The following is a 27,749-nucleotide window of genomic DNA, read 5'->3' as shown; positions in this document are numbered from 1 at the left end:
GGATTTTGAGGCCTCCCGGGTTGGAAATGAAGAAAGGGGACCCGGGGGGCCCTTCTGGCACTGAGCTGAGGGGCACACACACACACACACACCCGTGCCACAGGATTTTCAGCTCCAAGGTAGCACTGCTTCGTGAGACAGCATGAAAAAGCAAAACCGATTCTGTTTGGTTTTTAAACATCTGCCCAAATTATCATGTTCGTTCTACTGAGGGTCCAACACCCCCCCCCCCGAGAATACAGCTTCTTGGCCTGTTTCGAAAACTGCCCAGGACCTAGTGGACCAAATTAAAGGAAGAGAAAGAAAGAAAGAAAAAAGCAGTGAAAATATTCTTTTTTTTTCTTTTGCAAACATCTGATGCGAATGAAATCCAGATGAGGAAGAAGAAAAAAAACAGGGAACTGGGCTTTTATCTCCATTGGCTTCTATAAGAAAACAATTCATTTCCCCAAGCTAACTAGTATGATTCTGTCTAATGAGCAGGGGATTTTCCCCATGGCGGTCCACCCGAAAGGCAGTGTCGTCGGGCCGCTGGGCCGTGGTTCTCCTCGAGAGGTTTCGCGAAAGGTTTTTCTGCATCTCTCCAGAAAATAAAGGACTGTCTCGTAAAAGCACTCATCAGGAGGGTAAATCAAGGAAAAAAGACACTGCAAAAGGCCGTGTCTCTGATAACCACTGGTTTAGAAGGAGCCTCTCTTTTCAGGGGCAGTCTACCACGGACTTGTTGTGGCATGCCGTCAGGTCGGAACTGACTTATAACGACCCGAGCAGGGCTTTCAAGGCAAATGAGATATTTAAGGAGCGGCTTGACCAATTCCCTCCATCCCCCCGTGAATGTCCACGGCCGAGACGGCATTCGAACACAGATCTTCAGAGTCTTCTTCTTTCTCCAAACCTTTATTGGCATAAATACAGCTGGGATTACTAACAATAAACACAACGGGTTATAATTTGAAGATCTTCAGAGTCCTAGTCTGTTACTCTCTCCACGACACCACATTGGGTCTCTTTCTAAGGGTGGCTAAGACCATCTGTTGCTCTCTTCGCTTCTTGAAAGAGTTTGCTGGGATCCTTGGGACGGAAAAAACAGGACAGCATTCTGGGAGTTGTAGTTACTCCCCCCTCCAAAAAATATTAAATTCTTTGGCTTTCCTCCAACCTGATTCTTACCCCCAAGAGCTTTTTCCTCTTCCTGTTTCCTCCCACGAGCCTGGACGTTCCTTCCGACTCATCTGATGGAAATTAATAAATGCACATCAAATGTGTTCATGGCTGGGGGGAGGACCCTCTTTCTTTCCTCTGCACTGTTGACATTTTTATTTCAGTTTTGTTTTGTTTTGTTTTGGCAAGCTTTCCCGGCTGCGGCGCATTTGGTGAGATCCGGAGCAAGCGCCGTAACCCAGAAACACGAACAGCATCCCCGCGCCCGAGCGCTACCGTGTGCCGCAAGGAAACAGACCCACTGCATATGTCGTTGGCTAGGGCTGCTTTCTGCTTGGTGCTGTAATTCTTTATTTGAATGAACCCCCACACACATACACACTGAGCTATGTTCTTATTCAGGAGCCTGAAAATAGTTGGGTTTCACTCTTAAAAAACAGACAAGTTTCTAGGCCTCATGACTCCCGAGAGGAGCTTTACACATGAACCGTGGACGTTTTCTCACCTGCAAGTCGCGAAGCAAGCGGATGTGGTATAAGGGGCCCGCTTTCTGCGTCCTCCTTTGAATCACCCTTTCATTCAAAAGCCATGAGGGCTAGCATCTTCATTTTATCAGGGATAAAGACCAGAGCTGCTAGCTTCCGAGGCCGGGAAGACCAGCACCGGGACCACGTCCTGGCGATGTTGATTGTTCGCCACAACGGTGGAAATGCCCTGGATTCGGGTCTTGCCGCTTGCCGGCAGCTGGAAAAACCCATCCCAAAGGGGGGAATGCCATCCTTTTGCTTTTTTTGTGTGTGATCCCACCAAATCTGTCTGTCTGTCTGTCTGTCTGTCTGTCTGTCTGTCTGTCTGTCTGTCTGTCTGTCTATCTATCTATCTATCTATCTATCTATCTATCTATCTATCTATCTATCTATCTATCTATCTATCTATCTATCTATCTATCTATCTATCTATCTATCTATCTATCTATCTATCTAATTCCCTCTGAGGGCCAGGGGAAGAATCTGGACAAGCGAAGGAACCAAGGAGACTCAACCCATCGGAAAAGTGTCCGATATTTGACTCCAGGCTCACCCAGACGACTCCGTGCTACTTGGCCCCTGCGTTTTGGGAAGCTCAATCTGGTGCGGAGAGGCTGGGTTTTAAGAACATTAAAGCTTTTTTTAATGAGGTTTGGACTCGATCTTCGCTTGGCACATAATTCACATGGAGCCTGTTCTAAGCAGGCGATGCTAGACCACCCCACTCCCTGAAATCTGGACCATTAGCAACGGCGCTCAAACCCACCACCGCGCTCGCCCTGCCAAATTTCCGTCCCGTAAAAACACAGTCCTCGATACGATAATCTTTTCTTACATCCGCTCTTGGTCGCCTTGCCCCTCCGCAAACAGAAAAATAATTCCTGTTTACGGGCCGTTTTGTACAATACAGGCCCGGACGGGCCCCCCTGCAGAAGACGGAGGAGTGCCTCATTTCTCGGCTCCCTCACCATGGTAAAACACGGCAGCATTTCTTGTCCTGACTTCTGGAGTTTAAAAAAAATGTGGAAATGGTTTTGTTCGTCTCTAATGAGCTGGAGCTGGAGCTAAATTGCTGGTTGGGCTTCAACCGACTGAGATCAATGAGGACTAGAACCTTAATTTTATTTTTAGGAGCCCACAACTTAGTGGTAGATTATGTGCCTCACATTTCCCGGTAGGGCTGCTGGGAAAGAGTGATGGATGAACCCCCAGAGAGGAGCTGCCCATCTGTATAAGACCATGAGGAACAGAACCTTGGTTTCTTCTTACTAGACAGGCCCTTGAGCCAGGAGATAGCTTCAGGTGCGAATCCCTCATCTTTATGGCCGAGTAGGGCTTGGAGAGAAACCCACTTAAAAACCTAAGAGAAAAGACTAACAATCCATACAGACAACTCACGGTGATGAACGGCTTGACAGTCTGATTCGTTAGGTGTCCATTTCCCTATGTTCCTGTACTATTTCATATATCCTCCACCACCCATCTTGCTGTTTGAGGAAGCTGGGAACGATAATCCGAAGTAGGAAACTATTTATCCAATGTCTGCTTTTGGTTCAAAACAAAAGCGGGCAACTCTAAGTGTGTTTGAAGAAGAGGGGGAAGAAAAGCCTCAAAAACCAAGGGCCTTAAATTTGATTTGATTTTTTAAAAAGGGTTTTGGCCACAGGGAGTTCGAGCCACGTGGTCAGGGGAGGCCAACGATCCCCCCGTCCACCTTTCCGCCATTGGATCGAACCTTTGACATTTAGATAAGGAGTGAAATTGCACTGGCCATTCTTTTGTTAAAAAATAGATGCAACCTTTTTTTCTGTTGTAAGCTTGGTCGGTTTGCGGTGGCTGGGTGGGTGGGTTGGCAAACTTTCACTCCAAACCTCCACCGGAAACAGGTTCGATTCCTGCTCTTCGGTATACATGAAGGCGTTGGGAAAGCTGTCGAAGGAGAGGATTTTTAAAAGGCTCAGCAAAGTCTGGATGCTGTTACCCCATCACGGCCCGCCTAAGACCTCCCTGAACGGTCCTCTGACACCATGACCGGGTGCTCCCCGTGAGGTGCATGCTGTGAGCAACTGGGGGAATGGATGAAGAATGAGTCGTAAAGTGAGAAGGTGATACATCTCCCCAGATCCCATCTTTCAAGACCTGTAGCATCTGTGGGACTTGTCGCGAAGACTGCCGCAGATGTTTGAAAGCTCCCCGGCGGTCGCTATTAATAATATTGTCAAGCGGATTTCATGCCAGCTTAAAGGAAGAAGTGCCTATATGTGTGTACAGGAGGGGGATAATTTTTTCTCCCACCACCATCACGGCTCTGTCTACCCCCTGCCACAAAAAGACCCGATCGGAGAACTGAGCCAACCTGGCCAGCAGCTGCAAACTCCAGGCAGCCCACCCACGGAGCCTTGGGCCATCACTCTTGTTGAAACTTCAAAAAACAAAACTTTGAGAGAAAGAAAGGGAGAAGGAACGAGGGTTTTTCTTTCCACTTGCCCTTTAACTCCGCCAGCCACGATGAGGCCAGTGAAGTTTCTGCAAAATTTAATTTGGATTGGCATCGGGGGCCTTGGGAAAAAAAAGGGCTCCATCCATCACAAGGCTTGGTGGAGATGGAGGCAATGGGGTTGTGAAAAAGCCACCGCATATTGGCCGGCGTCTTTACAGGTTTCCTCTAACAAGACAGGAGAAGTCGGGCCTGCTATGTTTTTTCCAGGGGAGAGAGAAAGAGAGAGTTTGGAAGTCCAAACTGATTTTGTTTCCTTTTTTTTTTTTTTTGGAAAAAAAAACAGAGGAAATAAATTTGTAGTGACTTTCCAAGGCAGAGGTGGGAAAGCCAAAAATAGTCTGAAGCAGGAGGGGAGGGTCAACATACAACATACAACATACAATGTGATCCGAGCAAAAAATTTGAGAAGAGTTTGCCCCCTAACAAAACCCTACGTAGGACGTCATTAGGAGCAACACACCCTTAACGGGTAAAAGACATCTGTTTATCCTGCCACAGAATTTGCTCAGCTCTGCCGGCGAGCCCCCTTGCCTGACTCAAGATTTTGCCACGGGCCACTAAGAGGTAAACACAGGCTCCCTGGCAAGCCCGGACGCTTTTTGCACAGAGGTTTGAAAGCATGCCACGCTTGTAGAGGAAGAAAAAAACAGTCACTTTTCTAAATACTAGAATTGACGTCTTATATAGAGTTTGAAAGTTTAACGGCATGAGAAGTTGGTGTCCGATGGAAGTGTATTTTTTCAGAGCTTTCGAGGAACGGTGGTCATTATTTTATTTTGTTTTATTTTAGGGCGACGATTCACAGAATCTCCCATCCCACTCAGTCACTTGCTTTACAGGCGGAGGGAGGGGATTCCTGTCAGTCATTTAAAATAAACCCAAAAAGGAGCATTCCAAAATTCTGGCATTTCCCTTGCGGACAACACTCTGTCCTCGTCAGTTCCACGGGATAACACCGGGGGGGGGGGGAAGTACTGTAAAATAGATCTCCAGATTTAGGATCAGTAACGAGATCCAGATTTGGAGATATGGGGTGGATGGGGGTGTGTGGAACGGTCAGCTGGTTTGCATTATCGAGAGGTTCCCCCGGGGTGGAGGGTGAGAAAGGATGCATCAATTTGGGGTGGGCGCAGAAAAGCGGCTGATCCAGTGGGACGCACGGTCGCATTCCCAGTGGCCATTCCCGTTCTCATTCCGAAATCTCCTCCAATCCCCTTTGCCCTCCCCGGGAGGATATTGGGTTTCCAGGTTTGAAGTTTTAAGGAAGAAATTAATGAAGGGCTTTCTTTTGGCCTGACAGCAGGATAACTGTAGATTTATGAGCCACAGATTTGACATGAGCGAGGAAAGTTGTGGGTGTTTGTAGGGGAGAGATTTTGTTTATGGGTGTTTATGAAAAAAACACTAAAAAAAAACCCAGAGGAATCGGACAGGTGGTGTATAAATTCACAGAAGAGTTTAACATTCAACACGCCAAAATCATTTGCTTCCACCCTTGCAAACGCTTTGACTGGTGGTAGGCAGGAAATGTTCCAAAAGAGGGATGCCTGAAGGATGATGGAACTTGTAGTTTTAACAAAGGATCTTTGCTGTGCTCTGAATCAAAGGTATTAGAAGAAGGGAGAATTCAAATGGGGGGGGGGATTCTCTCCTAATTCTGGTTTTTCCTAACTCTCTACTGCAGGATTTTCAAGCTGGAAGGGACTGTCGTGGACGCCGGAGTATCCTTTGCATGCTTGATAGCTCTGGCATGGAGCTTTGAAGGATGGTTGTATCTGGAGGGAAAACATTTTTGGATCAGGAAAGACAGTCATAGAATCCTATTATTTCTCTTCTTGTATAGACCAGGCTTCAGAGGAGTGGTCTTAGACTTGTGGTTTTAAGCATTTGGGCTTGTAGCCCCATTTTTATCTCAGTTGTTCCACACTCCGGACTCTCAAAAGGAAGAGTGGAAGGGAAATCATATTATTATTAATAATAACCGCCACTGCAAAACATCCATCCCTCAGCAGGGGTAACTCAAGCCAACATTGAGCGTTCAATGCAGGAACCAAGCACAGCCTTTGGGAGAGGGAAGAAGACACCTCGGTTTGTTGCTGTCTCGCGGATTATAGGGTTCAACAGTGGATATATGGGAAGGGCCTTTGGGGCTCGGGCGATAAGCTGCCGAGGATCGCTCACTTTGTCTTCATTTTAACCAAGTGCAGACATCATCTCCCCACGAGGGTCAGGCTGGCACCCGACCAAGACGAACCTCATGATTCTCAAATACCGAGCGAGGTGCAGGAGGGAGAAAAACAGATGCTGAAATGGAAACGGGAAATGAAGGGGAACGAGGTGGTCTCCATCATCCCCTGCTCTTTTTTTTTTTAAACGGCGATTTTTAAAAAAATCATTTTTTTTCCTCCCTAGAAAGAATTCACTCATCCTGAGATCTCGTTTCCCACAGATGCTTTGCTGTTTGGTGTTGAAGCCGTGATAAATACGAGGCTTCCTCTCTTCCTCGATCCCTTGTGTTAAAATCACACCGTCTGCACTGCAGATCTTTCCGGAAGCTCTTCACACATACCCCCCCACAATAATAAGGCCAGATGTGCATGTGTGGGTTGTGTGGTGTCCGAGTTTGTCTCCTGTTAAGGCTGCCCGTGACCCTGCATTGCATGAGTGTTTAACTCCATGCACAAAGCTTTGGGTGCGAATCCTAAATCCGAGTCTTTGGTCCTAAAACCCAAGTCCCAAACCTGAGCCATTTATTTATTTATTTATTTATTTATTTATTTATTTATTTATTTATTTATTTATTTATTTATTTATTTATTTATCCTGAAAAATCCTACTAGGGCTTATTTTCAGGTGAGGTCTTATTTTTGGGGAAACAGGGCTCCTTTGTGACAGCGGGACGGAAGGAACCACACTCGTAAAATGAGTTTCTTAATTGTAGCTGTGATATACAGTGGTGCCCCGCATAGCGACGATAATCCGTGCAGCCAAAATCGTCGCTATGCGGATTCGTCGCTATGCGAAATAAAAAAGCCATTTGATGCATTCCTATGGGCAAAAAACTCACCTCTAAGCGAAAATCCTCCATATGGCCGCCATTTTTGCTGCCCGGTAAGCGAGGAATCGGCGCGAAAACACAGCGGACGGCCATTTTTTTAACCCGGCGGCCATTTTGGAACTGCCGATCAGCTGTTGGAAAAACATCGTTATGCAAAAATCGGTAAGCGAAACAGCAAAAACTTAATTGCTATGCGGATTCGTCATTAAACAGGGCACCCATTAAGCGAGGCACCACTGTATTTAAAGAGGTTTGCCCACAATGAACTTTCACATATGGGCGTTAAGGGCTTTTCATACATCTTCAGACAGGAGGAGGTGGAATCGAGAGCGAGAACATTGATTTTCTGTTCTCTAATTTGAATTCGCTTCTTTGCCTATTTGGGACAGGCCGTCAGAATCGGACCCACGGCTGGTTGGTCTGTTCCTGTACCTCTCCCTCTTTGTCAGACACGGTAAGCAAAACCCATGAGGATGCAATCACATCTTTAAGCACCGAAACACACTCCATTTTCCTCTGATTTCGAAGGAGGAAATCTTCTGGGGGGGGGAGGTTGAGGAAGCAAACTGAGGCCTGGAGGTGGAAGAGAATGTGGTTGTGTTATGGGATACTGGCACATCTTTGGATGGTCCTGAGTCCCAAGCCATAAATCTGAATCCTTATTTAAAAAAATAAGGAGTTTCCCCACCTAGAAAAACAGGGAGCGGTGAGTGGGTTCTGAGTCACGATTCGAGTTCGAATCATTGGGGGGAAAAATAAAACCCCAGCTGCGTCCCCAGTATCCAATTTAAGTCCAACTTGACAGCAATTCCCGCGATTCAAATCCCCACCCCTGGTAGTTAGCTGGCTAACTTTTATTTTAAAAGTGCCAGAGTATTCCTCTGAAAGAATAATGTAATCTCTCAAGGGGTGAGAGTATCCAAACTGGGATTTTATATGTCTACTCAGAGTAAGTCCTAGTGAGTGAAATGAGGGGTTACTCACATCGAACCGAATGTCCGCGTCAGCCTTAATCCCTTTCACACTGCTAAATCACACCATGGATTGGAAATAACATAAGTAAAGTCATGGTGGGAATAAAACTGCCCCTTCTTAAGAAAGCTCGTGCTGTGGCAATCAGATGTTTTCAGCTCTTCCGGAAATTTCCTCTGCCAAGGATGGGTTATCTGTAATGTGGAATTTGGTGCTTTAGCTAGGACAACCGGGGGGTGGGGGAGAAACTCTGAGTTTAGCTAGATCAGGGGTCAGGGAACTTTTTTACCTTTTACCCCCCCAAAAATTTATATATGCCGACATTACCCCCTTGATTCGAAAGGAAGGAAATCATACATTATTTGAATTAAAAATATTATCGAATCTACACAGGCTGTGTACCGAACTAGCAGGATGCACAAAATTTGATAAAGATGTGCACTATTTTTGCTGGAACACATTGCACTCCAGCCATGGTGTGGTATAGGGAGTAGTACGGTGTCCAACGTGCCTAGCAAGTTGCATTAAATTTTTGCTAGCTTGCAGAGGATTTAATCATCATCAATGGCTCCCAGAGTGGTCCTAGCAATGACATGCTTGCTAGAGACAGCCAGCGCAGAATTGGGGGGTGGGCTTTCCCTACCACTTTAATCATTCTATGTGTGGTGTGCAAAAAGGAACAAACCAGGCTAAAGGTCATGTCATACACCCTGGTGCCACAGCCCAATATCAAAGGATCAGTGTGCTTTTTTTATCATCATCAATGGAAAACTCAGCAGTGGCCAGATGATTGGAAAAGATCAGTCTACATCCCAATCCCAAAGAAGGGAAGTGCCAAAGAATGCTCCAACTACCATACAATTGCACTCATTTCACATGCTAGTAAGGTTATGCTCAAAATCCTACAAGGCAGGCTTCAGCAGTATGTGGACCGAGAACTCCCAGAAATACAAGCTGGATTTCAAAGGGGCAGAGGAACTAGGGACCAAATTGCTAACATGCACTGGATTATAGAGAAAGCCAGAGAGTTCCAGAAAAACATCTACTTCTACTTCATTGACTACGCCAAAGCATGGCAGAAAGTGAGGAGCACTTAAAGAACCTCTTAATGAGGGGGAAAGAGAATGTTCATTACCCCAGGATTTTCACTTTTACCCCATTTGGGGTAATTTACCCCTGTTCCCCGACCTATGAGCTAGATATTTCACCTCCAGAGGAAGAAAGTTCTGGAGGATTTCGAAACTCACATGTTTTATTGATGTTTTGCTCGGGGTGAATAAGAACATTATCATTCAAGTCTAATTTGTACGGCGAAGTTGTCCTCCGTTTCTGGCTGTAAACAGAGTGAAACAAACCCCCGGAATGATTTTTTACTGGTTAAAAGAGACCCATATATGAAGGACAAAAGGCATACATAAGACACTTCCCAGAAAACAGGATACAGGATAACGAACTGTGGCTAGTTTAAAAAGAACAGCCAGAACTGTCCATGCCAAGTCATTATAAATCCCGCCGACGGCACCTTCCCAGGGGCTGCTCATTGGGGACCCCCAACTGTCCCCTCTTTGCACAAATTCGCATCCCCTAATACTCTACACGAAAAGCCCAAACCGGGACTAATCTCAACGACCCAGCGTCCCGCCTTTTTAAATTTTCCGAACGGAGACATCGCTGATAATCTGTATAACTGGGCTATCTTTATGGTATTTTTCCATAACGCTATATACATTCTTATTTTTTTATTTTTGTTAAGGAAAAGACTAAAGGCACACAGAGAGACAGAAGCACAGATCTGAACGGTTTTGCACACTTCATGACATGGAACGGTATCCAGTTGGAAAGACACAAATTCTGCCCCTGCTAATTCAACCGGCGCTGGCTTTACCATAAAATAGGGACACAGCACCCTTCCGTAAAAGCCACTGTTCCATATGGAAAGGTTTAAGGAGGAACAACGGTTAACTCTTTTGCGAGGTCACCCCGCAGATGCACACCGAGCCGTCTCAGATCCCGCCCCTTTTTGCAATGAATATTGGGGTTGTGGGGAGGGGGCTTAAAAACATCTTATTGTTTAAGAAAGCTGCAAGTATCTGTCACTAGAAACGGGAATCTGTTAAGTGTTAGAGAGACGTGCTTCGGGCAGATCTTCATGATCGAGACCTCGGACTTGCACACAAAGCCTCCGTTCACCTGATAGCCGATTGCAAAAACACTGCTGCAACCCTCCTTTTATGGGGTGGGTGCATGAAAAGCTCATACTGTCACAATCAGACTCTGTCAGCCTTTGCGGAAATTCCCTCCGCTAATGACGGGCTGTCTGTAATGTGCAAGTTTGGTCCAACGTGCTTTGCCCGGGACAAGGGGAGGCAAAACGGTGTTAATTAGACTTTTAGTTCCCAGAGGAGAAAAATTTCTGGAGAAACCAAAAACTCACACAACTTACTGATGTCTCGGTTCATCGTAATAAGGATGTAATCATCCAACTCTAATTTATACGAGGTCACGCTGGCCAAGTGTTTACTGGGTCAAACGTAAAGGTAAAAGTTCCCCTTGACATTTTTAGTCCAGTCGTGTTCGACTCTAGGGGGCGGTGATCATCCCATTTTCGAGCCGTAGAGCCAGCGCTTGTACATAAACAATTTCCCTAGTCAGGTGGCCACCTATTCCACCAAGGTGGCACCTATTTATCTACTCGCATGGCTAGGTTGGCAGGAGCTGGGACAAGCAACAGGGAGCTCACTCCGTCGCGGGGATTCGATCTTACGACTGCTGGTCTTCTGATCCTGCAGCACAGGCTTCTGCAGTTTAGCCCGCAGCGCAACCCACGTGGGTGGTTCAAAGAAACCCATAAATGAAGGACATGCTTTACTACCAGGTATACATAAAACACCCCCCAGCAAACAGGACACAGGGTAACGAACTGTGGCTAGTTTAAAAAAAAAACAGAACTGTCCATGCCAAGTCATTATAAATTTTCTCTCCCCTCTGCAGATCATAGCGAATGAAACGAGGATTGCTCACGTGTAACCAAGTGCAGAATTCTGCCTTAATTCCTTTCGTGCCGCTAAATCACACCAGGGCTTGGAAAGGACCCATTACAAGTCATTACAGGAATCAGATTATCCCTCTTTAAAAAGAAAAAAACAATTTGGTGGACGGTTTAAGAAGATGGAAAGGTACATTTCAAAGGTAATGCAACCGATGGGAAGCAAACGCATCTTCTGTGTCAGGAATGAACACGGGGGGGGGGGGAGGGAGTCACTTCTCACCCATGAGAAAAGCCACGTTAAAGCACATTCATAAGTAAAGAAGTTCCCCAAATAAATCTGTATAACGAGAAGGGAACGATGGGTGCAAGCAGATCTCTTTATTCGATAGCAAATTTCAAATGCAATACGTTGATTTCACAATCGGAGAGAAGCGTTACAGAGAAGATCCGAGGTCGGAGAAAACCAGCAGGAAAATTTCGAATAGAATTTTAGGATTCAAAGACTTTGGCCGGAAATCTCCTCAGAAGTTATTTGCAAAGAAAAGATAAAAAAAACCCCACCCACCCCTGCATTTTGACCACAGTTGGTGTCTGGGATGGCTGCAGTGGGGACACGTTATTGATCTGCTCGTGGCGCTCGGCGGCTTCCCTTCTGAGCGATGTCATTTAGGGTGCCAGACCCTGGTGGCCCTCGTGCCCGGCTGAATGGTGCCTGGCCCCATGGAGCACGTGTCTCTTCCGGCGGAAGTCCCCGAAAGCCTGGCTCAGTGCACCAACGTCACGCTTCCGGCCGCTAACCTTCGGTGGCGGCTCTATGAATTGGCTTGTGCTGTTGAGAAAGAGGATAGAAGGGCGCCAGAAAGCAAACCCTAGAGTATGACAGATTAAACTCCACTGGGATTACTTTCGAGCAGACATCTATCTGATTGCACTGTTACTTTTGGGGCGTGGAGGTGTAATAGACGTCTTCATGTAATTAAAACAGTAGGACTCCCATGTCCATAGGGGATGGTTTCCAAGTCCCTCTGCAGATACTGAAAACCATGGATAAGAGCAAACCCTACACATGGCTTAGTTTCTGGTGCATTCTAGTGGCCAGTTCTGGTAAGTACATCATGGGAACATGTATTATTATTATTATTATTATTATTATTATTATTATTATTATTATTATTATTATTATTATTATTATTATTATTATTATTATTATTAGCAGCATCAGCATCAGCATCAGCATCAGCATCGTATTTTTCCATGTATAAGACTATACTTTTGTGTAAAATGTTTAGACTAAAAATTGAAGGTCGGCTTATACATGGAAGTAAGCTGAGATCAAAAACAAGTAGAGGAGAAAGCAGGGATCAAAGCAATTCTGCAGTGCTTTTATCCCTTTCCCCCTACATTTGCTAAGCCCCACTTAGATTTCTTAATTTTGGATTAGAAAAGCGTGTGTGGGGTCTTATACATGGTGGCGTCTTCTACACGGAAAAATATGGTATTTCTAATATTTTCAGACCACAGATAAGTGAAACTATGGATACAGGGGTTCCTCGTGTAGTCCTTATTTTTTAAGGAATGCAAAAGTGGGGAAAATCGGGTCTGTGGCCCCCCTCAAACGTGGAGTGCCACACCCCATGACTTTGGATGGCTATAGCTAAGGGATGAGGGGAGCTGTAGTCCATCTGGAGCATTGGCGCCATAGGATTCTTTCGTCTCTTTATTACTCTCTGTTGGCCTTCTGGCAATGCAGCCCATCGCTGGCCGCTGGCCTCCCGCTTACCAAAACTTATCCGGCAGAATGGCACAGAGAATCCACAGACAAACCAGCAGGCCAAAGACTTGTTTCCGGAGGAGGGACATCTCGGCCAGCCCGGGCTGGAGGGTGGATTTGAAAAACACAAAGAAACACAAACAAAGAAAAACACAAAGAAAGAAAGAAAAACCTTACAATTTTGCTTCTTTTGGTATAAAAGATGGCAAAAGAACAGATTCGTTTTTTAAATACTGAGGAGTGATGGGATCTGTAGTCAAAAAGAGGACCGCCTCTCGTCACTTTGGAGAAGGGAAACGAGCGACGACCCCACCCGGGGTTTTCTGGACTCTGCGGCTCACCTCCGGGCCCCTGCCAAGGAGAACTCAGGAGTCCAGGAGTAGCAATGCGGGGAGGGGGAGCGAGAAAGAGAGACAGGGAGGGAGAGGTACCTGGTCTCAGGTGTGATGGGGACTTCAAAGGTTTTCTCCCTGGGGTTTTCTCCTGCGGGTGAGAGAGATGCCTCTTCCCTTCAGTGGCTTGAGATCTCCTGGGAGCACCCCATTTATCACCCTTCTGCCCAAGGGGTGGGGCCAGGGAGGATGATGTGGTGACCAATCCACCTTCGACAGAAAGTCTCTCTCTCTCTGTGTGAGCACTCCCCTTTAGAAGAGACTTTTGACCTGTATCAGACATCCGGATGCTTCACCCATGGAAATTAGGGGTAAATTCCCTTTTTTTTTCAGGAGCCTTCCCCAATCCCGGGGGTGGTGGTGGTGGGTGGGAATCCCACCGCCAGCACCTTCCCCAGCGACTGCTCATTGGGGACCCCCAACTGCCCCTTCTTTGCACACATTCGCATCCCCTAATACTCTCCATGAAAAGCACAAACCGGGGCTAATCTCTACGACCCAGCCTCCTGCCTTTTTTAATTTTCCGAGCAGAGACATCACTGAAAATCCATATATTGGGCTATGTTTATGGTATTTTTCTATAATGCTATATACATTCTTTTTTGTTTGTTTGTTTGTTAAGGAAAAGGCACACAGAGAGATTGAAGCACAGATCTGAATGGTTTTGCATACTCTGTGACGCGGAACGGTATCCGGTTGGAAAGACACGCGTCCGTACATAAATTCTGCCCCTGCTAATTCAACCGGCGCTGGCTTTGCCATAAAATAGGGACACAGCATCCTTCCATAAAAGCCACTGTTCCATATGGAAAGGTTTAAGGAGGAACAACGGTTAACTCTTTTGCGAGGTCACCCCGCAGACGCACACCAAGCCGTCTCAGATCCCGCCCCTTTTTGCAATGAATATTGGGGTTGGGGGGGGCTTAAAAACATCTTATTAACTAGAAAAGCTGCAAGTATCTGTCACGAGAAACGGGAATCTGTTAAGTGTTAGAGAGACGTGCTTTGGGCAGACCTTCGTGACCGAGACCTCGGACTTGCACACAAATCCTCCATTCACCTGATAGCAGATTGCAAAAACACTGCTGCAACCCTCCTTTTGCAAAGTACAGGGTGGGTGCATGAAAAGCTCATACTGTCGCAATCAGACTCTGTCAGCCTTTGCGGAAATTCCCTCCGCTAATGACGGGCTGTCTGTAATGTGCAAGTTTGGTCCAGCGTGCTTTGCCCGGGACAAGGGGAGCCAAAACGGTGTTGATTAGACTTTTAGTTCCCAAAGGAGAAAAATTTCTGGAGAAACCAAAAACTCACACAATTTACTGATGTTTTGGTTCGTCGTAAAAAGGATGTAATCATTCAAGTCTAATTTATATGAGGTCACGCTGGCCAAGTTTTTACTGGTTCAAAGAGACCCATAAATGAAGGACATGCTTTACTAACAGGTACACATAAGACACGTCCCAGCAAACAGGACACAGGATAATGAACTGTGGCTAATTTAAAATGCACAGCCAGAACTGTACATGCCAAACAATTATACATTTTCTCTCCCCTCTCCCTGTCCAGATACCATAAAACCAAAACCACAGCCTTGTATTTCCCTCTCCAGATGCGAACAGTTTGTAATCTTGATTTTAATAAATTTTTTGTGTGTGGCATCCATTTTATTGTCAGTACACACCACAAATATTTTCAGACGAGGCTGAAAACAAGGGAGTTCTGACAAATAACATGTTTGCACATCAGAAAAAGGAAGAAAGAGACCAAGCGGTACAGACTCTTTGCTTTTTCCTCCTGGGACTACTTCAGAAAGCAGTTTGGAGGCTACCTGCATATTTCGGGATGCTCCGTCGTGTAAGGAAGAAACGTGATTCTCCTTGCAAGGAGTAAACTAGCACATAAGGGCCGAAAAAAGAGAGGCTGGGTTGTTTTTCCTTGCCATGCTAGCTTTCTAGCGAAGGGGATCCCTGATGGGAATTCCTTCGGGGGCCTGTGACTCCCTAAGTTTCCCCCCTTCCCAGGCAGTCTCCTGGTTTGGGCAATTACGGAAACTGTTGTCCCCGAAGTAGGATTTTCCAAAATGCTTTTCTTGAAAACAGACTTTTCCCGCTCGGAATGGACACCAAACAGTAGCAAGCGTTAGTGAAGTTCTCTCCGTGGCATGGATGATATTCATGAGTCACCTGGCACCCTATATTAGCAACCCGGACAGGGTGGATCACGAAGACTGGACTGAAACGCACCAAGGTGGGCCGCTGGTGGCTGGACTACAAGGCCTATCATCCCCTGCCCCCTGGCTGTCCTGGTTGGGGCATCTGGGAGTTGGAGTCCACCACAGTCCACCCACCTTCAAGCCTCTGGATTTGGAGAAAAGCCTTTAAGGAGGAAGGTTTCAGAAAAAAAAGAGGACACGGTTCTCTGTCTTTGTAACCTGTCAACCACCTTGGAGAATAAATAAGGATTGAAACTCCTCAAAAAAAGGGGGGAAGTATTTAAAATCTGGGGAGCAAAGGTGCCCTGATCAACAAAGTGAGCCACCCTGTTTACCTGCTCAATGGTTTCTTTCGGGTCATAGAAAAAGAATGATCAAGTTCCTCCTTTTGCGGAAGTCAGGCATAAAATCAGATTTATGATCAGTTTGAAATTCAGTCTAAATTTTCCAGCATGGGGCGCCTAGCATGCGTTTCTTTATGGACGCACAAACGCACACGCCTGAGGACATGAACAATGTCCACCGGACACAGCTAAAAACAGAACAGAGCGGATGGTACTGAGCTATCCAAGAAAATTCAGTGCCTTCTGAACTCAAGCGGTCCTGAATAAAGAATATTTTGCAACATGGTATATTTTAAAATGAAATAATTAACACCAGTAGGGATGGACACAGGGGATATAACTTTAGTCAAAGTGTGTACCTCTTCAGTGATTCCATGTTATACCAGAAAAATAATATATATATTTTAAAAGTCTGTATTATGGAAGTCACAAACATATCAGACTTCAGGAGCAACTAATAACTCTACATTTTTCTATGTTTTCTATAAATCATATATATATATATATGTATATAACATTATATATGTCTATACATAAACTTATGTATAAACATATACATTAACATGTACATAAACTTTAAGACATAAGTACAAAAATAAAGTTTCTCAAACCCAAACCTACAAACTGGCAGACGTTTCTCATTCATTCCCTCTGAAATCAAAGGCATGTTCATTTTCCTGGTTAATTAATCTCTAACTCAAGTCACATCTGTAGGACTTAAAGAACCAACATTTGTCAACCTTTCCCCTAGGATTGAGCACATTTTTAACAACAACAGCAAAATCCTCACATTTAAACATTTGATGCAATAACACCTGATGTGACGGATGAAAAAACAAACATCGGAAACTAACAATAAAGATTTCTGGGCATCAGGACTGAGTGGTTTTCTTGTTAGGAGAACCAAGACCTAGAAGGTATTTTTTGGGGAAAAAATTAGAGCTTTCGATTTATTACTTGTCCACCGGGACTAAAATTAAATTCAATATTTCTGTCCTTTTTTCTTTCTTTCTTCCTTTCTACCAAAGAATCAGCAACACAACGTCTTCCTGGCAGAGTTTCCCTGGAAAAGATGATGGCAAGATTTGAGACTTTAATGCCGGTCCAATCCTCCATGCTTCCAGCCAAGCGAAATAATAACAACAACGCCGGGTGCTTAAACTAGCAAAAATTGGATTTATTTTTCTGTGGGTGATGCTGCCGCAGCAGATCAAGGCAGTGGCTTCTTTGGGAACAGCACATCAACGACACTGTAAGGGGCCCAATCCCACAAACTCCGAGCAGAAGCTAAACACATGAAGCTTCTCCCTTGCTTAATTTCTTTCACGAAAGCCAAGGAGAATCCATGCACTGGATGTTAGTCGTGAGTGGAGAAAACCCATCAAATCACAAATAGGTCTTGTTTATTCGGGCTCATTCCGCAATGATGTCCCTTAACCCCAAATTTGACCCCATCATCATTTTCAGCTAGCAGACCTCAGGATCACTAAAACCTAGGAGTTTTTACAGAGAGGTGGTTGGTACTGTTTTTTTTTTTCTGGCTTTATTTAATTCCTCTCCCAATGGTTCTGCTGACCTCTAGCGGCAGAAAATGGCAGAGAGGGGCATCCTTTTGGCATCAAGCTGGTGGCAGGGGAGGGCACCATTTAAGTGGGTTTCACCAATCACGGATAAACCAACCAACCAACAGCATTTTGAATCGGCCTTATATGAACTCAAAAATCAGAGTCTGAAGACCACTTTTTGGGGGGTGGGTGGGTGGGTGAGGTTCTTCCTCTCACCTGATTCGTTTGGCTATTCCTGGTGTCCAGAGGGATCCGTTTCCGGGTCTCCCTCCCCTTTGCCCTGATCGGGCACTTCTGGCAGATCAGGAACTTCGGGCTGACCCACGATCTGTGGCCGATCAGACACATCCGTTTCGTTGGGAGCCTCTGGCTGGGCTGGTGTTCCCAGAGGATCCACCACGTCCAGCAGGTCGGATGGTTCTGGTGGAAGAGGCGCGTCCGGCTGGACCATGGCTTCCGGTTCTCCAGGGGAAACGGCCACCACTTCCTCGGCCGCCGGCTCCTGTCCACCCTCCTCTTCCTCGGGAGGCTGCACAACTTCCACTTGGTAGGGGTACAGAAGCACCCCTTGCTGGAAAGATTCCAGCCGCATTTCTGTCACCTGGCGAATTAGGCCTGAGAAGGGGAAGAGGACACTGTGTTAAAGCTCACCCCGCAAAGGGTGTGAAGAGACTCTGTAAGTCCCACTCACCCCAGAAGAGCAAAAAAGGGGCACCCCCTTCCTTGTCTACCCATTTTAAAAAAGCCAAGCGGAAGTCTCCCTTTAACGTCTCGGAAAGCATCTTAAAGGCATCGGGACAGCTCAGGAAAGAGCCACACAGATCCACCCACCGACGGATTCGGAGCAGACAAGAAGCCACAACAGATCATTTTGAAAAGAAAAGCAAAATGGGGCTTAAAATATATATGATTTAGCTCACTGTCGGCTATTGTTCTCCCGAGCACGCGCTTCTCCATGGTTTCTTCAACCTTGTCCATCATCCACGGAACGAAACCTGACTCAATGTCTGCACAAGACAAGAATGGGTATTGTTACCGGTATTATTCATGGCCAGAGTATTGTGACGGGTATTATTCGTGGCTGGAGGGTTGTGTTATAGCTGGGGACCCCTTGTTTTGAGTCCTCCACCCCACCCCACTGAATCTTGAACCTCAGGGTCCGTGCGAGGATACAGGAAGGAAGGAAGATGAGCCTCAAGCTCATTGTGGGATAAACACAGAACCAAAAAAATAACTGAAATGGAGGAGGTGAAAACAAATGTCCATTCTGAGATGTTGCAAGGGAAGAGCAAATCCTGTACACAGGAAAACCCGCACCTCTTTCCACGGGGTCGTAGAAATACCCGCTGTCTCGGAGGCTCCCGAAGACAGAGGGGAGCAGATCGGAGAGGTAGCGCTGAGCGAAGGCCCGGGCGGCTATTTTCTCCGACGTTTCCTTCTCCTTCTGCAGGGCCTGCAGTTGCTGCTTCTTACGACGTTCCTGCCCAAGAAAGCTGGCCTTTTAAAAACTTCTCTGGATTTAATTCAGTGCACTGCCACACCCCTGCCAAAGGAGCCCTGGATTCTTTCCAACAATCACAAGAAATTCAAAACTTGAGATAGGGGCTTATAAGGTGGTCTTTTCCCCTTTCGCCCCCCCACAGCCTTCTAGCCCTAAAGCGCCTCATACTTTCTCCTCTCTGTGCCGCCTCTCCTGCTCCTCAAGGCGCTGGACCTCAGCAAGTTCGGCCAGGCGCAGCTCGTGGTAGGCGTACTGGTGGGCTCGCAGATCGGCCAGCTCCTCTTCCTCCATCACCTCCAGCAGGGCTTGCTCGATAGTCTTCCCCACCAGAACCTCCAGCATCGGACGGACTTCGAGGTCAAAATCGAAAAGCTGGGGGAGGGATTTGAAGGGGAAGAGAAACCGGGCCAGAAATCAGAATTCGGAAAGCTACTTTGATTTGGAAAAAAAAAGCAATGAATTTCTGCTACGCGTCTGAGCGCTCTAGAAGTCATCAATCCATCTATTAATTCAGTCAATCAATCTATCAACCTATCCATTGATCTGTCTGTACCTCTCCTTCCCATATCTGAGTAGCCACATCCTTTCCAGTCTTTGCAGGGACGAAGAGCGGAGTGGCTGGCCGGTCCAGAAAGGCGTCCGTTTGGCACTCCACGTCCACCTCAATGATGCGGTCCGCAAGCTCTTCCAGGTACAGCTCTGAAACGACACCCAAGGGGGAAACCCCCCCCCGTTTTTATTCTCTGGGGGGTCCTCAGTACAGAAATCTGATTATTATCAATGAGGAACCTTCAGGGCCTGACAGATGGGAGAACCTTTCAGGACCTTCAAAGCCTTCTACGTAGAACTTGAAATCTGACCCTCTTTTTTTTACTACAAACCCCAGAATCTCTACTCAGCATGGCCCCATAGTGTATTTCCCCCACCCCCAAAAATGATATTTTTTGCAAGTGCTGTTGGGTTCTCTCTATAGGTTCCCCCCCTCCTCTGTCCTGCTCGTACAAAGGCCAGGAACTCTCTCAGTTTCGTTCTCTGTCGCCTAAATTGGCAATCCGAACAAGAACCGAGCCACTGTGTCAAGGAGAGGGATGTAAACCTTGACATCCCCGTTTGGCCCTTCAGGCCAGTGGGGCCACTCAGAATGGGAGGACCGCCTGGATTTAGAGCTTCAGAAGGTCCCTTCTGGATCCAGCGCAGATGGGCCTGCTTGCCTGCGATCCCTTCGGTGGTTGCCGAAGCTCTCCCCCGGCGCGCTCACCTGTTTGTACGTCCACATGCCGCCGGCCCTCCAAGGGGTCGGGGGTCCTGGTCCGGAGCTGCTCGTTAGCCCGCTTCCGGGCGAGGGCTTTGCGTTGCGCTTCCCTCTGTCTTTGCAACTCGAGGGGGTCCGGTTCGCTACTCTGGAAAAACGGAGGAAAAAAGAAGCCCCTCAAAATATTTCCTGGCTTGGCAGTTCTGGAGGCTGCCCACTGACGTCCAAGTGGCTACAAACCACCCTCCTAACCTGGTTAAGAAAAGGAAGCGTTTTGGAAATACAAGTTTTCAAAATAATCTAGGGGGTAAGCTAGGGGTAAACTCCCGGGGAGGAAGGAGGCTTGTCTTATGTAGGGATTCCACGTGATCCACTAAAAGATGGGGGTCATGGTATGTCAGGAGCCACATGGTGCAAATCTGAGGCTCCCCAGAAACTCCCCATCCGTTCCAGGGGACCACGTGAGACAGAGTACCCTGGGCATGTGGATGTTTAATTCTTTCCTGTTTTCTAGGAAGTCCCAGCTTTTCTTTTTTCCACTTCCCCACCCTCCTGGGCCCCACTGGTGAATTTTGCCCAAGTGTCCGCTAACGTCCTTTCGGATTGAGTCCCACGAAGGCTGGGCCCGTCTCCTCCACGGAGAGATCCGTGGGGTTCGTTCCTCAGAGAGCCCTCACACCTACCCACGGTAAAACGTGGAGGGCGTAGGTGTTCCCACGGACCACACGTCTCTCGTACATGAGGTTTGCATAGCGCACGGGCTCCTCCTCCCTGGAAATTGAGGATGGGTAGAGAGAGGAGGGAGGGAAAGAAATCAGGATTAAAAATTAGCATTTGCTCCTCTGCCCAAGACTGATTAGCCTTCCATCACAGAGTGACCGCCAGGTCCCACTAAAGTGGATCAGTAAAACTTGCATTTTATCCTGAAAGAGACACAGGGATGTATAAATAACCCCGTGGGAATCCCCCCCCCGGCGGCCCAGATCCGGGTACCATTGTGTCTCGAGGAGTCGAGCCACAGATGCTCGGTCCTTTCCTATCCATGCTGTAACAACACTGGGGTGCAGTGGTTATTTTTTTTTTTATTATCACAGCCGCCGAAACAGACTGATCCAACAAGCGAGGTCCCGTTCCTAGTCTTTCAGCCTGGCATCCCACCCCTGCTGCACCTCCATGGCTGGGATTTGTAGTTCCCTCCTCCAAAAAAAAATTGGGGCGTGTGTGTGTGTGTTTAAAAAAGTCTTCCTTTCTCAAAAAAGAGGCAGTTTCTCATAGGAGGAGGAGGATCCCTGCAGGATGGGACCAGAAGGGCTACTCACAGGTCATTGGGCTCCAATGAGGTGCGGTACCGCCGCCGGGCCGGGACCGCCCGAGGCCGGCTGCAGTAAGAGTAAGTGGCCGAAGGCCCGGCGGCCTCTTCTTGGGCCACCAGCACCGAGGCAGAGGCCATGCTGAGGAGCCCCGAGCCTTCCCAGGAGGAAAGAAGGGGAAAAATGGCCTTGCGGGAGAACAATCTCCCCTCGGCAACCGTTGCCAGGCAACCTGAAGGGCGACGGTTGCCAGGGTAAGCCAATGCCCAGGCCTGTCCTTCCAGCTGAACCTGGGAAACAAGAATGACTGGAATGGCTTCTCCTGCTCCCTAAGTAAAGGGAAGGGTGCTGGGGCACAAGGATTACTTGGGGAGTTGGCCCAAAAAAGGGTGTTTTTTTGGGGGGGGGCTTTTAAATTTAAATGCATAGGAGGAAAAAAACCACCAGCCCTGGGAACTGTTTTGCATCAAGACGCTCCCTGTGGCACCCCTGCCAGGTTGCAAAAATAAAAAATAAACACCTGCCCTCCATCCTCCATTTCAGAGCAACGTAGGTTTCTAGTCCTCATGGAGGGACTGGAAAAAAAGGGGAGGCCGCTTTGAATAAATAAATGTATTTATTTATTTGTTTGTTGTTGTTATTCTGTTTGATGTTTAGCTTCAGACCATTTTTAGCACTCTCTTCTTCCACCCTCATTAAGAGGTTCTTTAATTCCTCACTTTCTGCCATCAGAGTGCTATCATCTGCATATCGGAGGCTGTTGTATTTCGGGGTAGCGACCATCATTGTGCCAACCCCCCTCCCCACACTATCCCATCAAAGGAGAGTCCCCTAAATGCACCAGGGTGAGGTTTTGGCCCAACAAACCTGCATCAGGCATTATCCTCTCCGTGAAGGATCAGATCTTTTGCAAAGCTAACGGCTCTCGATTGCCTTCTCATGACCAAATCACCTTAAAATGCTTTGCCTCTTGGTTCCATCACCCCAGCTGACACCCCAGTCAATTATCTCCACTGGAACTGGGAATGTACGTTTTCCCCGACTTCTTTCCTGTTTTAATGGACAAGATGACTGTTTTTAGCTCCTTGCACCATCAAAGACGGTGAATTGGTGGCAATTTTCTGTGTCTCCACTTCCAACCTTCTTTTCCTTTCCTTTTACAGTAGGACCCCTGTATGCACAGGAAATCCGTTCAAAGACTCCCACCAGATGCTGAAAATTGTGGATAATAGCAAACACAATTTTGATAGTGAATGCTACACACAGCATGGCCAGTTCTGGTAACTTCATTGTTAGAAATATATATTTATGGGATGTTTCTTTTAACATTTTAAATATCTTGTGCTTGCTTCGGCAGCACATATACTAAAATTGGAACGATACAGAGAAGATTAGCATGGCCCCTGCGCAAGGATGACACGCAAATTCGTGAAGCGTTCCATATTTTTACAACAAATCTACTGTAAAATACCGGTATGGGTGTCACCTATAGAGGCCTTTACACAATCTAATCTTATGACAAAAGCAAAACTTTTAAGATACCAAGATTTATTTTAAAAAGATGGTGAATTAAGGTCTAAAGAAGAGCTAGAGTCACAGAATATCTATATAGACTGGTGGTCCAGAGCACAGTTGGAATCTAGATATACAAAAGACAAAAAGGAAGGTTTCTACTCAGAACAAACGATGTCTGATAAGCTTTTATTAGGTTCAATACATAAAATAGTTAAGAAAATGTATAACTATCTGTTAGAAATTAAAATGCAAGATGAAATGGTTAAAGAATGTATGATCAAGTGGGCACAAAACATAGGGCATAATATTGATATTGATCAATGGTTGAAAATATGGCAAAATAATATAAAGCTTACAAGATCGGTTAATTTTAAAGAGAATATATACAAGATGTTTTACAGGTGGCATATGACCCCAGAGAAATTGTCGAAGATGTATACAGATGTATCGAATCTGTGTTGGAAATGTGAAGCACAGGTGGGAAGCTATTACCATATGTGGTGGTCATGCAGAGTAGCGAAACAGTATTGGAAAAGAGTACATGCTGTGTTGCAACAAATATTGCTTTGTAAGGTGCCACTAAACCCAGAATTGTTCTTATTCAGTATGATACCTGATAACATAGATAAGTCAAAGGAACATATAGTTATATACAGTATATTGTTACTGCAGCAAGAATTCTCTATGCCAAAAATTGGAAAAGTCTGACGATACCGAAACAAGATCTTATTGAGAAGATACGGGAAATAGCGGAAATGGACATTTTATCAGAAGTAATGAAGGACTGTCCTTTACAAAAGGCAACAGAAAGATGGGACTTATTTTATAAGTGGACTAAATCAACAGGCAACGTATGAATAGCATATATTGAAATGTGAACGTAAACCTAGAAGGCAGAAAAGAGTAAATAGAGTAACGTGGAATTTTGATATGGCAATAGGTATAGAATGGATGTTAGTATGTGATTGTTTCTCTTTTTCCCCTTTAACCTCAACTCCTCTTTTCCTTTTTGTCACCCCTCTTGTTAAAAAATTAAAAATTAAAAAAAAAACATTTTAAATATCTTCAGACTGTGGATAAGTGAATCAGCAGATATTGATCCTGCGGATAAGGGGTTTCCACTGTGCAATAAGCGTGAGGGTTCACATTGAAGTGTGCATTTAAATAAGCATTTTAAAGCATGTGCAAGTGGAACACTTGTATTCTCTGCCTCTCAGCCTGACCTACCTTTACAGGGTCATTTTGAGCATGCAGAAAGGACAAGCAGAGCTGCCTATACCTCGCGAGGAATAGGTTCCTCTCCAGGCAATAACCACAAACCTACATTTAACGCCTTTGCAAACAGATGGATTTATTTTGTTTTGCTACCTTTCCCCCCTTGTGGATGGCTCGGTGAGAAGCCACCCCCCTCCAAGTTCAGTAGCACTTCCGGTGGACAATATATGGCCCGTGTTCTTGATATTGCTCTTTCCGGACCCAGCAGGGTTGAAAGTTATTCAGAGATGCGAGGATGGATCCCCCAGTCCAGACGGAGTATTTCCGGAGCGGCACGGCTGTGACGTTCACTTTCGTGTTGGAGGGCACGCCGGCCAAGAGGTCGTGGGTGAACCTCTTCTCGAACCCTTCAAACCCAGAAGAGCCTCCACACAGAAGGATGTTTTCATACATCTCTTTCTGGCAGGTTTCTGGCACTCTCCGCAAGCTTTTTAAGGCCATGCCGGGGACTCCGAGGACAGAAAGCCCTGGCATCTGTGGAGGATGGAATAACATTTCTGGGCACTGGAATCTCTCCTTTCCCAACCGAATAGTCTGGCCGTCCGGCAGCTGGTAGTCCATCATGTATTCTTTCTTAGGACGGTTCCACTCTGCCTTGAAATCAAGGGCCACGTAGCAGCATTTCTTCTTGATGTCATCCACAACGTCAAGCATTCGCTCGTCAAAGCCGTGGCCCATGTCCCTCAGGAGGTCCATCAAGAAGGACGTCATGTTGGCCCCAGCAATGTCCATCCTCTCTGCGGCGTGGGGCAAATTGTACCCTTCGTTGACCGGGACGGTGTGTGTCGTAGCGTAGCCGGTGTCAACCACCAGCCCGCTGATTTTGCCATGGGCGTAGACAGAGAGGACGGATTGATAAGCCACGTACATCGCCGGAGAGTTGAGGGACTCAAAGACTACCTCCACCAGCTTCTCCCGGTTGGTCGTTGGGCAGAGAGGAGGGTCAGACAGGAGCAGGGCGTGTTCTTCCGGGGCGGCCTTGAGATCGTGGTAGAAGAGATGCCTCCACAAAACCTCCACGGCTTCCCAGTCAATGATGATGCCATTTCTGAGAGGCAAAATGATGTCTACGTCGGTCTCCAACCGGGCGCGCTTCCCAACAAAGGTATCTGGTCGATCTCTTCTGGTTCTCATGGATTTCTCTGTGGGGTACCCAACCACCGTCTCAAGGACCACCTGAGGGGTCTGTTGCCCTGCAAACCCGGCTTTACAGGTCCCGGTCCCAGTATCTATTACCACGGCTCCTGTTTTGATGACCTTTTGGGCTCTTTCTGGAGTTCTAGACCTCGCTGTGGTACCACCTCGTTCTCTGGAAGATGTCTGAGATCCAGGTCTTGCTGTTCTTGGCCCCGGGCTCCTGGATTTTGAGGATCCAGGACTCCTTTTCCGGGAAGGTCTCGGGCTTTTTGACCTGGAACTTCTGGAGGACATGATCAATCCTTCCCTCCAGTCCTCCGTCTGCAAATTCAACCCCTGAGTGACAAAGCTAGAATTTTAAAGCAGTGGTCCCCCACCTTGGGCCTCCAGATGTTCTTGGACCACAACTCCCAGAAGCCCACACCACCCCCTCTTCTGGCCAGGATTTCTGGGAGTTGAAGTCCAAGAACATCTGGAGGCCCAAGATCGAGGACCACTGTTTTAAAGGATTTTCTCTCTGTTTTCACAAAGCAGAATTATGATGCCATGCAAGCATGTCAGGTGACCTCACCTTTGGCTGGTTAGGAGCCCTTCGCACTGTGTCATCATTTGGAGATGAAGGTGGGCCAGCAAGTCCCAACTTTTGTCTCTTCTGGTGGAAAGCTGAGACGAGACAAGAGACGAGACAAGTGGTTGGCTAAAATCCAGGAATCTTATGGGCGGATGGAATTCCTTGAATCTTCTCTAGACTGACTCACATGATTCCAGAACTTAAGGCCTTCAGCAACTGACTGTGCAATGCAGTAGCGAAATAAAGAGGAATGCCCATGGACTGGAAGGTGGCGTCAGGCCTGGAGTCCACATCAAGGTATCTAAGCGTACTACTTTGTTTTGATGTGATCAGAACTCACCTGGTGTTCTGTGTCCCCTTTTGGACACCCTTGATCAAGTGTTCTTGGACTACAGTTCCCAGAATCCTTCACTACTTGCAGCGTCAGACAGGATTTCTGGGAGCTGCAGTCCAAGAACATCTAGGGACCCAAGGTTGGGAACCACTGTCTTAGATGTAGACGAGAAAACCAAGCCTGGGGTCCTTTTGAGGAGAAAGGAAAGGTGAAAATATTTTAAATAAATAAGCACATGAAAGAGGGTGGAGAGGGAGCTGAGTAGGGCATTGAGAAGAGATAAGAAGGACTCCAGAGGTGGTCTAACCAATGCCAAACAGAGGGAAACTAGTACCTTGCGGGATTTGGAGACTAGATTTCTGTCAATGCACCCTAAAACAGCATGGGTCTTTTTTCCAGCCACCTATTCAAAAGTCCTAGCCTTAAGTCAGATGCTGGCTCCTACAGGAGTAGACCCCCTGAAACCCATGGGTCTTACATTGGCAAAGTGGCACCCAAACCCTATTTATTCCAACAGGGTCCACATTCATTGGAATCGGAAGCCCTTCTCCTTGATGCCTGGCAGGCAAAAATGCAATGGTAGACACTGCCTTCTGGATATTCGAGGGACCCATCGCGATGGAAAAATGTGTGCCGGTTCGAGTGCGCGCCTGCACAGGGTGATAAGGAAGAAAAGCAGGACCGAACGTTCCAAAGGGATGGGGTGTTTTTTGTAAAAGGATGCTATCGGCCTGGGCCGGATGCCTTCGGTGGCTGCGCTTGCACACCTCTCTGACTCTCTCATTAAAAATAAAAATAAAAATTAAAAAAAATGAACAGCTCTGGATAGCTCCCACCCACACATCCCCTCACTCCTCCGTCCGCCCGCCCGCCCTGGCACACAAAAGCCAAGCAAATAAACGGTCTTAAGTGGGTTTAAGCTTTAGACCCCTTGCAGCCAGCAGCAGCAGCAGCAAAATAAGAAAAAATAAAATAGAAAGCATCAAGAGCAGAGCCACTGTGCATGGAAGCCATGCGAGACTAGAGGGATGGAAACTTAACGAATCATCCTTTTATTCCAAGGGAGGGGGAAAAGAAAGGGGGGGGATACAAGGTGTGTGTTGAGTGACGGGGGCGGGGGGAAGAGAAGAAGAAAGCAGCATTTTCTGATGAAGGCACATGCAGCAGCCGGAGCCCAGCGCTGACAGATCGGCGGAAGAGCCAAGAAGAGCCAAAAACGAGGGATGCATCTCTCTCAGACTGCAACAGAAACCTCTGAGTAAAGGCAGTAACCGTGGGGGGAAAAGGCACACGGATGCAGTAGGTATGGGGACAGACAGGGATCATGGTGCGGCTGGGGGTGGGAGTGCTGGGGGCCCTGCGT

General features: G+C 46.8%; 3 protein-coding genes, 1 long non-coding RNA gene and 1 other non-coding gene across 7 annotated transcripts in view; 3 read left to right on the top strand and 2 right to left on the bottom strand.

Annotated features, from left to right (window-relative positions):
* The first annotated feature begins 961 nt into the window (after positions 1-961).
* On the top strand, positions 962-16,673 carry LOC144584099 (uncharacterized). Its single transcript, XR_013538146.1, has 2 exons — positions 962-7,700; positions 11,210-16,673. It is a non-coding gene; the product is annotated as an uncharacterized LOC144584099 (long non-coding RNA).
* LOC110072461 (radial spoke head protein 3 homolog B) lies at positions 11,566-22,313 on the bottom strand. Its single transcript, XM_020780855.3, has 11 exons — positions 21,564-22,313; positions 20,928-21,015; positions 20,251-20,392; positions 19,546-19,691; positions 19,161-19,364; positions 18,809-18,971; positions 18,412-18,498; positions 17,708-18,106; positions 13,410-16,989; positions 12,988-13,082; positions 11,566-12,036 (listed from the first exon to the last, which is right to left on the bottom strand). Exons 1-8 carry the CDS (start codon positions 21,692-21,694, stop codon positions 17,721-17,723), a joined length of 1,347 nt encoding a protein of 448 aa, XP_020636514.3. The 5' UTR covers positions 21,695-22,313; the 3' UTR covers positions 11,566-12,036; positions 12,988-13,082; positions 13,410-16,989; positions 17,708-17,720.
* Positions 22,314-22,895: 582 nt separating this feature from the next.
* On the top strand, positions 22,896-23,002 carry LOC140701807 (U6 spliceosomal RNA). The gene has a single exon (XR_012080787.2). It is a non-coding gene; the product is annotated as a U6 spliceosomal RNA (small nuclear RNA).
* An 83-nt stretch (positions 23,003-23,085) lies between these two features.
* On the bottom strand, positions 23,086-26,260 carry ACTL9 (actin like 9). Its single transcript, XM_072978020.2, has one exon. The coding sequence runs from the start codon at positions 25,773-25,775 to the stop codon at positions 24,486-24,488; it is 1,290 nt and encodes a 429-aa protein (XP_072834121.2). The 5' UTR covers positions 25,776-26,260; the 3' UTR covers positions 23,086-24,485.
* Positions 26,261-27,606: 1,346 nt separating this feature from the next.
* LOC110072486 (ATCAY kinesin light chain interacting caytaxin) overlaps positions 27,607-27,749 on the top strand; it is a 39,535-nt gene continuing 39,392 nt past the window's right edge. For 2 of the 3 annotated variants that reach the window (XM_078379509.1, XM_078379506.1), the window contains exon 1: positions 27,607-27,689. The gene's annotated coding sequence lies outside the window, so the exon portion shown is untranslated. The remainder of the gene's footprint in view (positions 27,690-27,749) is intronic. The other variant, XM_078379507.1, reaches the window with a different exon arrangement.

The sequence above is a fragment of the Pogona vitticeps genome, chromosome 7 (genome assembly GCF_051106095.1).
Source record: "Pogona vitticeps strain Pit_001003342236 chromosome 7, PviZW2.1, whole genome shotgun sequence".
NCBI classification, from domain to species: Eukaryota; Metazoa; Chordata; class Lepidosauria; order Squamata; family Agamidae; genus Pogona; species Pogona vitticeps.
The sequence above is the reverse complement of the archived record's forward strand: the minus strand, read 5'-3'. Positions and strand labels throughout refer to the sequence as shown.

What these genes read in the sequence shown, in the direction of transcription:
- LOC110072461 (XM_020780855.3), bottom strand. Translation starts at nt 21,694, where the DNA reads ATGGCCTCTGCCTCGGTGCTGGTGGCCCAAGAAGAGGCCGCCGGGCCT. An exon ending in GCATGTGGACGTACAAACAG is followed by an intron (nt 19,692 to 20,250) that starts GTGAGCGCGCCG and finishes GTGTCGTTTCAG; the next exon opens with AGCTGTACCTGGAAGAGCTT. An exon ending in CTCAGATATGGGAAGGAGAG is followed by an intron (nt 19,365 to 19,545) that starts GTACAGACAGAT and finishes TCCCTCCCCCAG; the next exon opens with CTTTTCGATTTTGACCTCGA.
- ACTL9 (XM_072978020.2), bottom strand. Translation starts at nt 25,775, where the DNA reads ATGTCCTCCAGAAGTTCCAGGTCAAAAAGCCCGAGACCTTCCCGGAAA.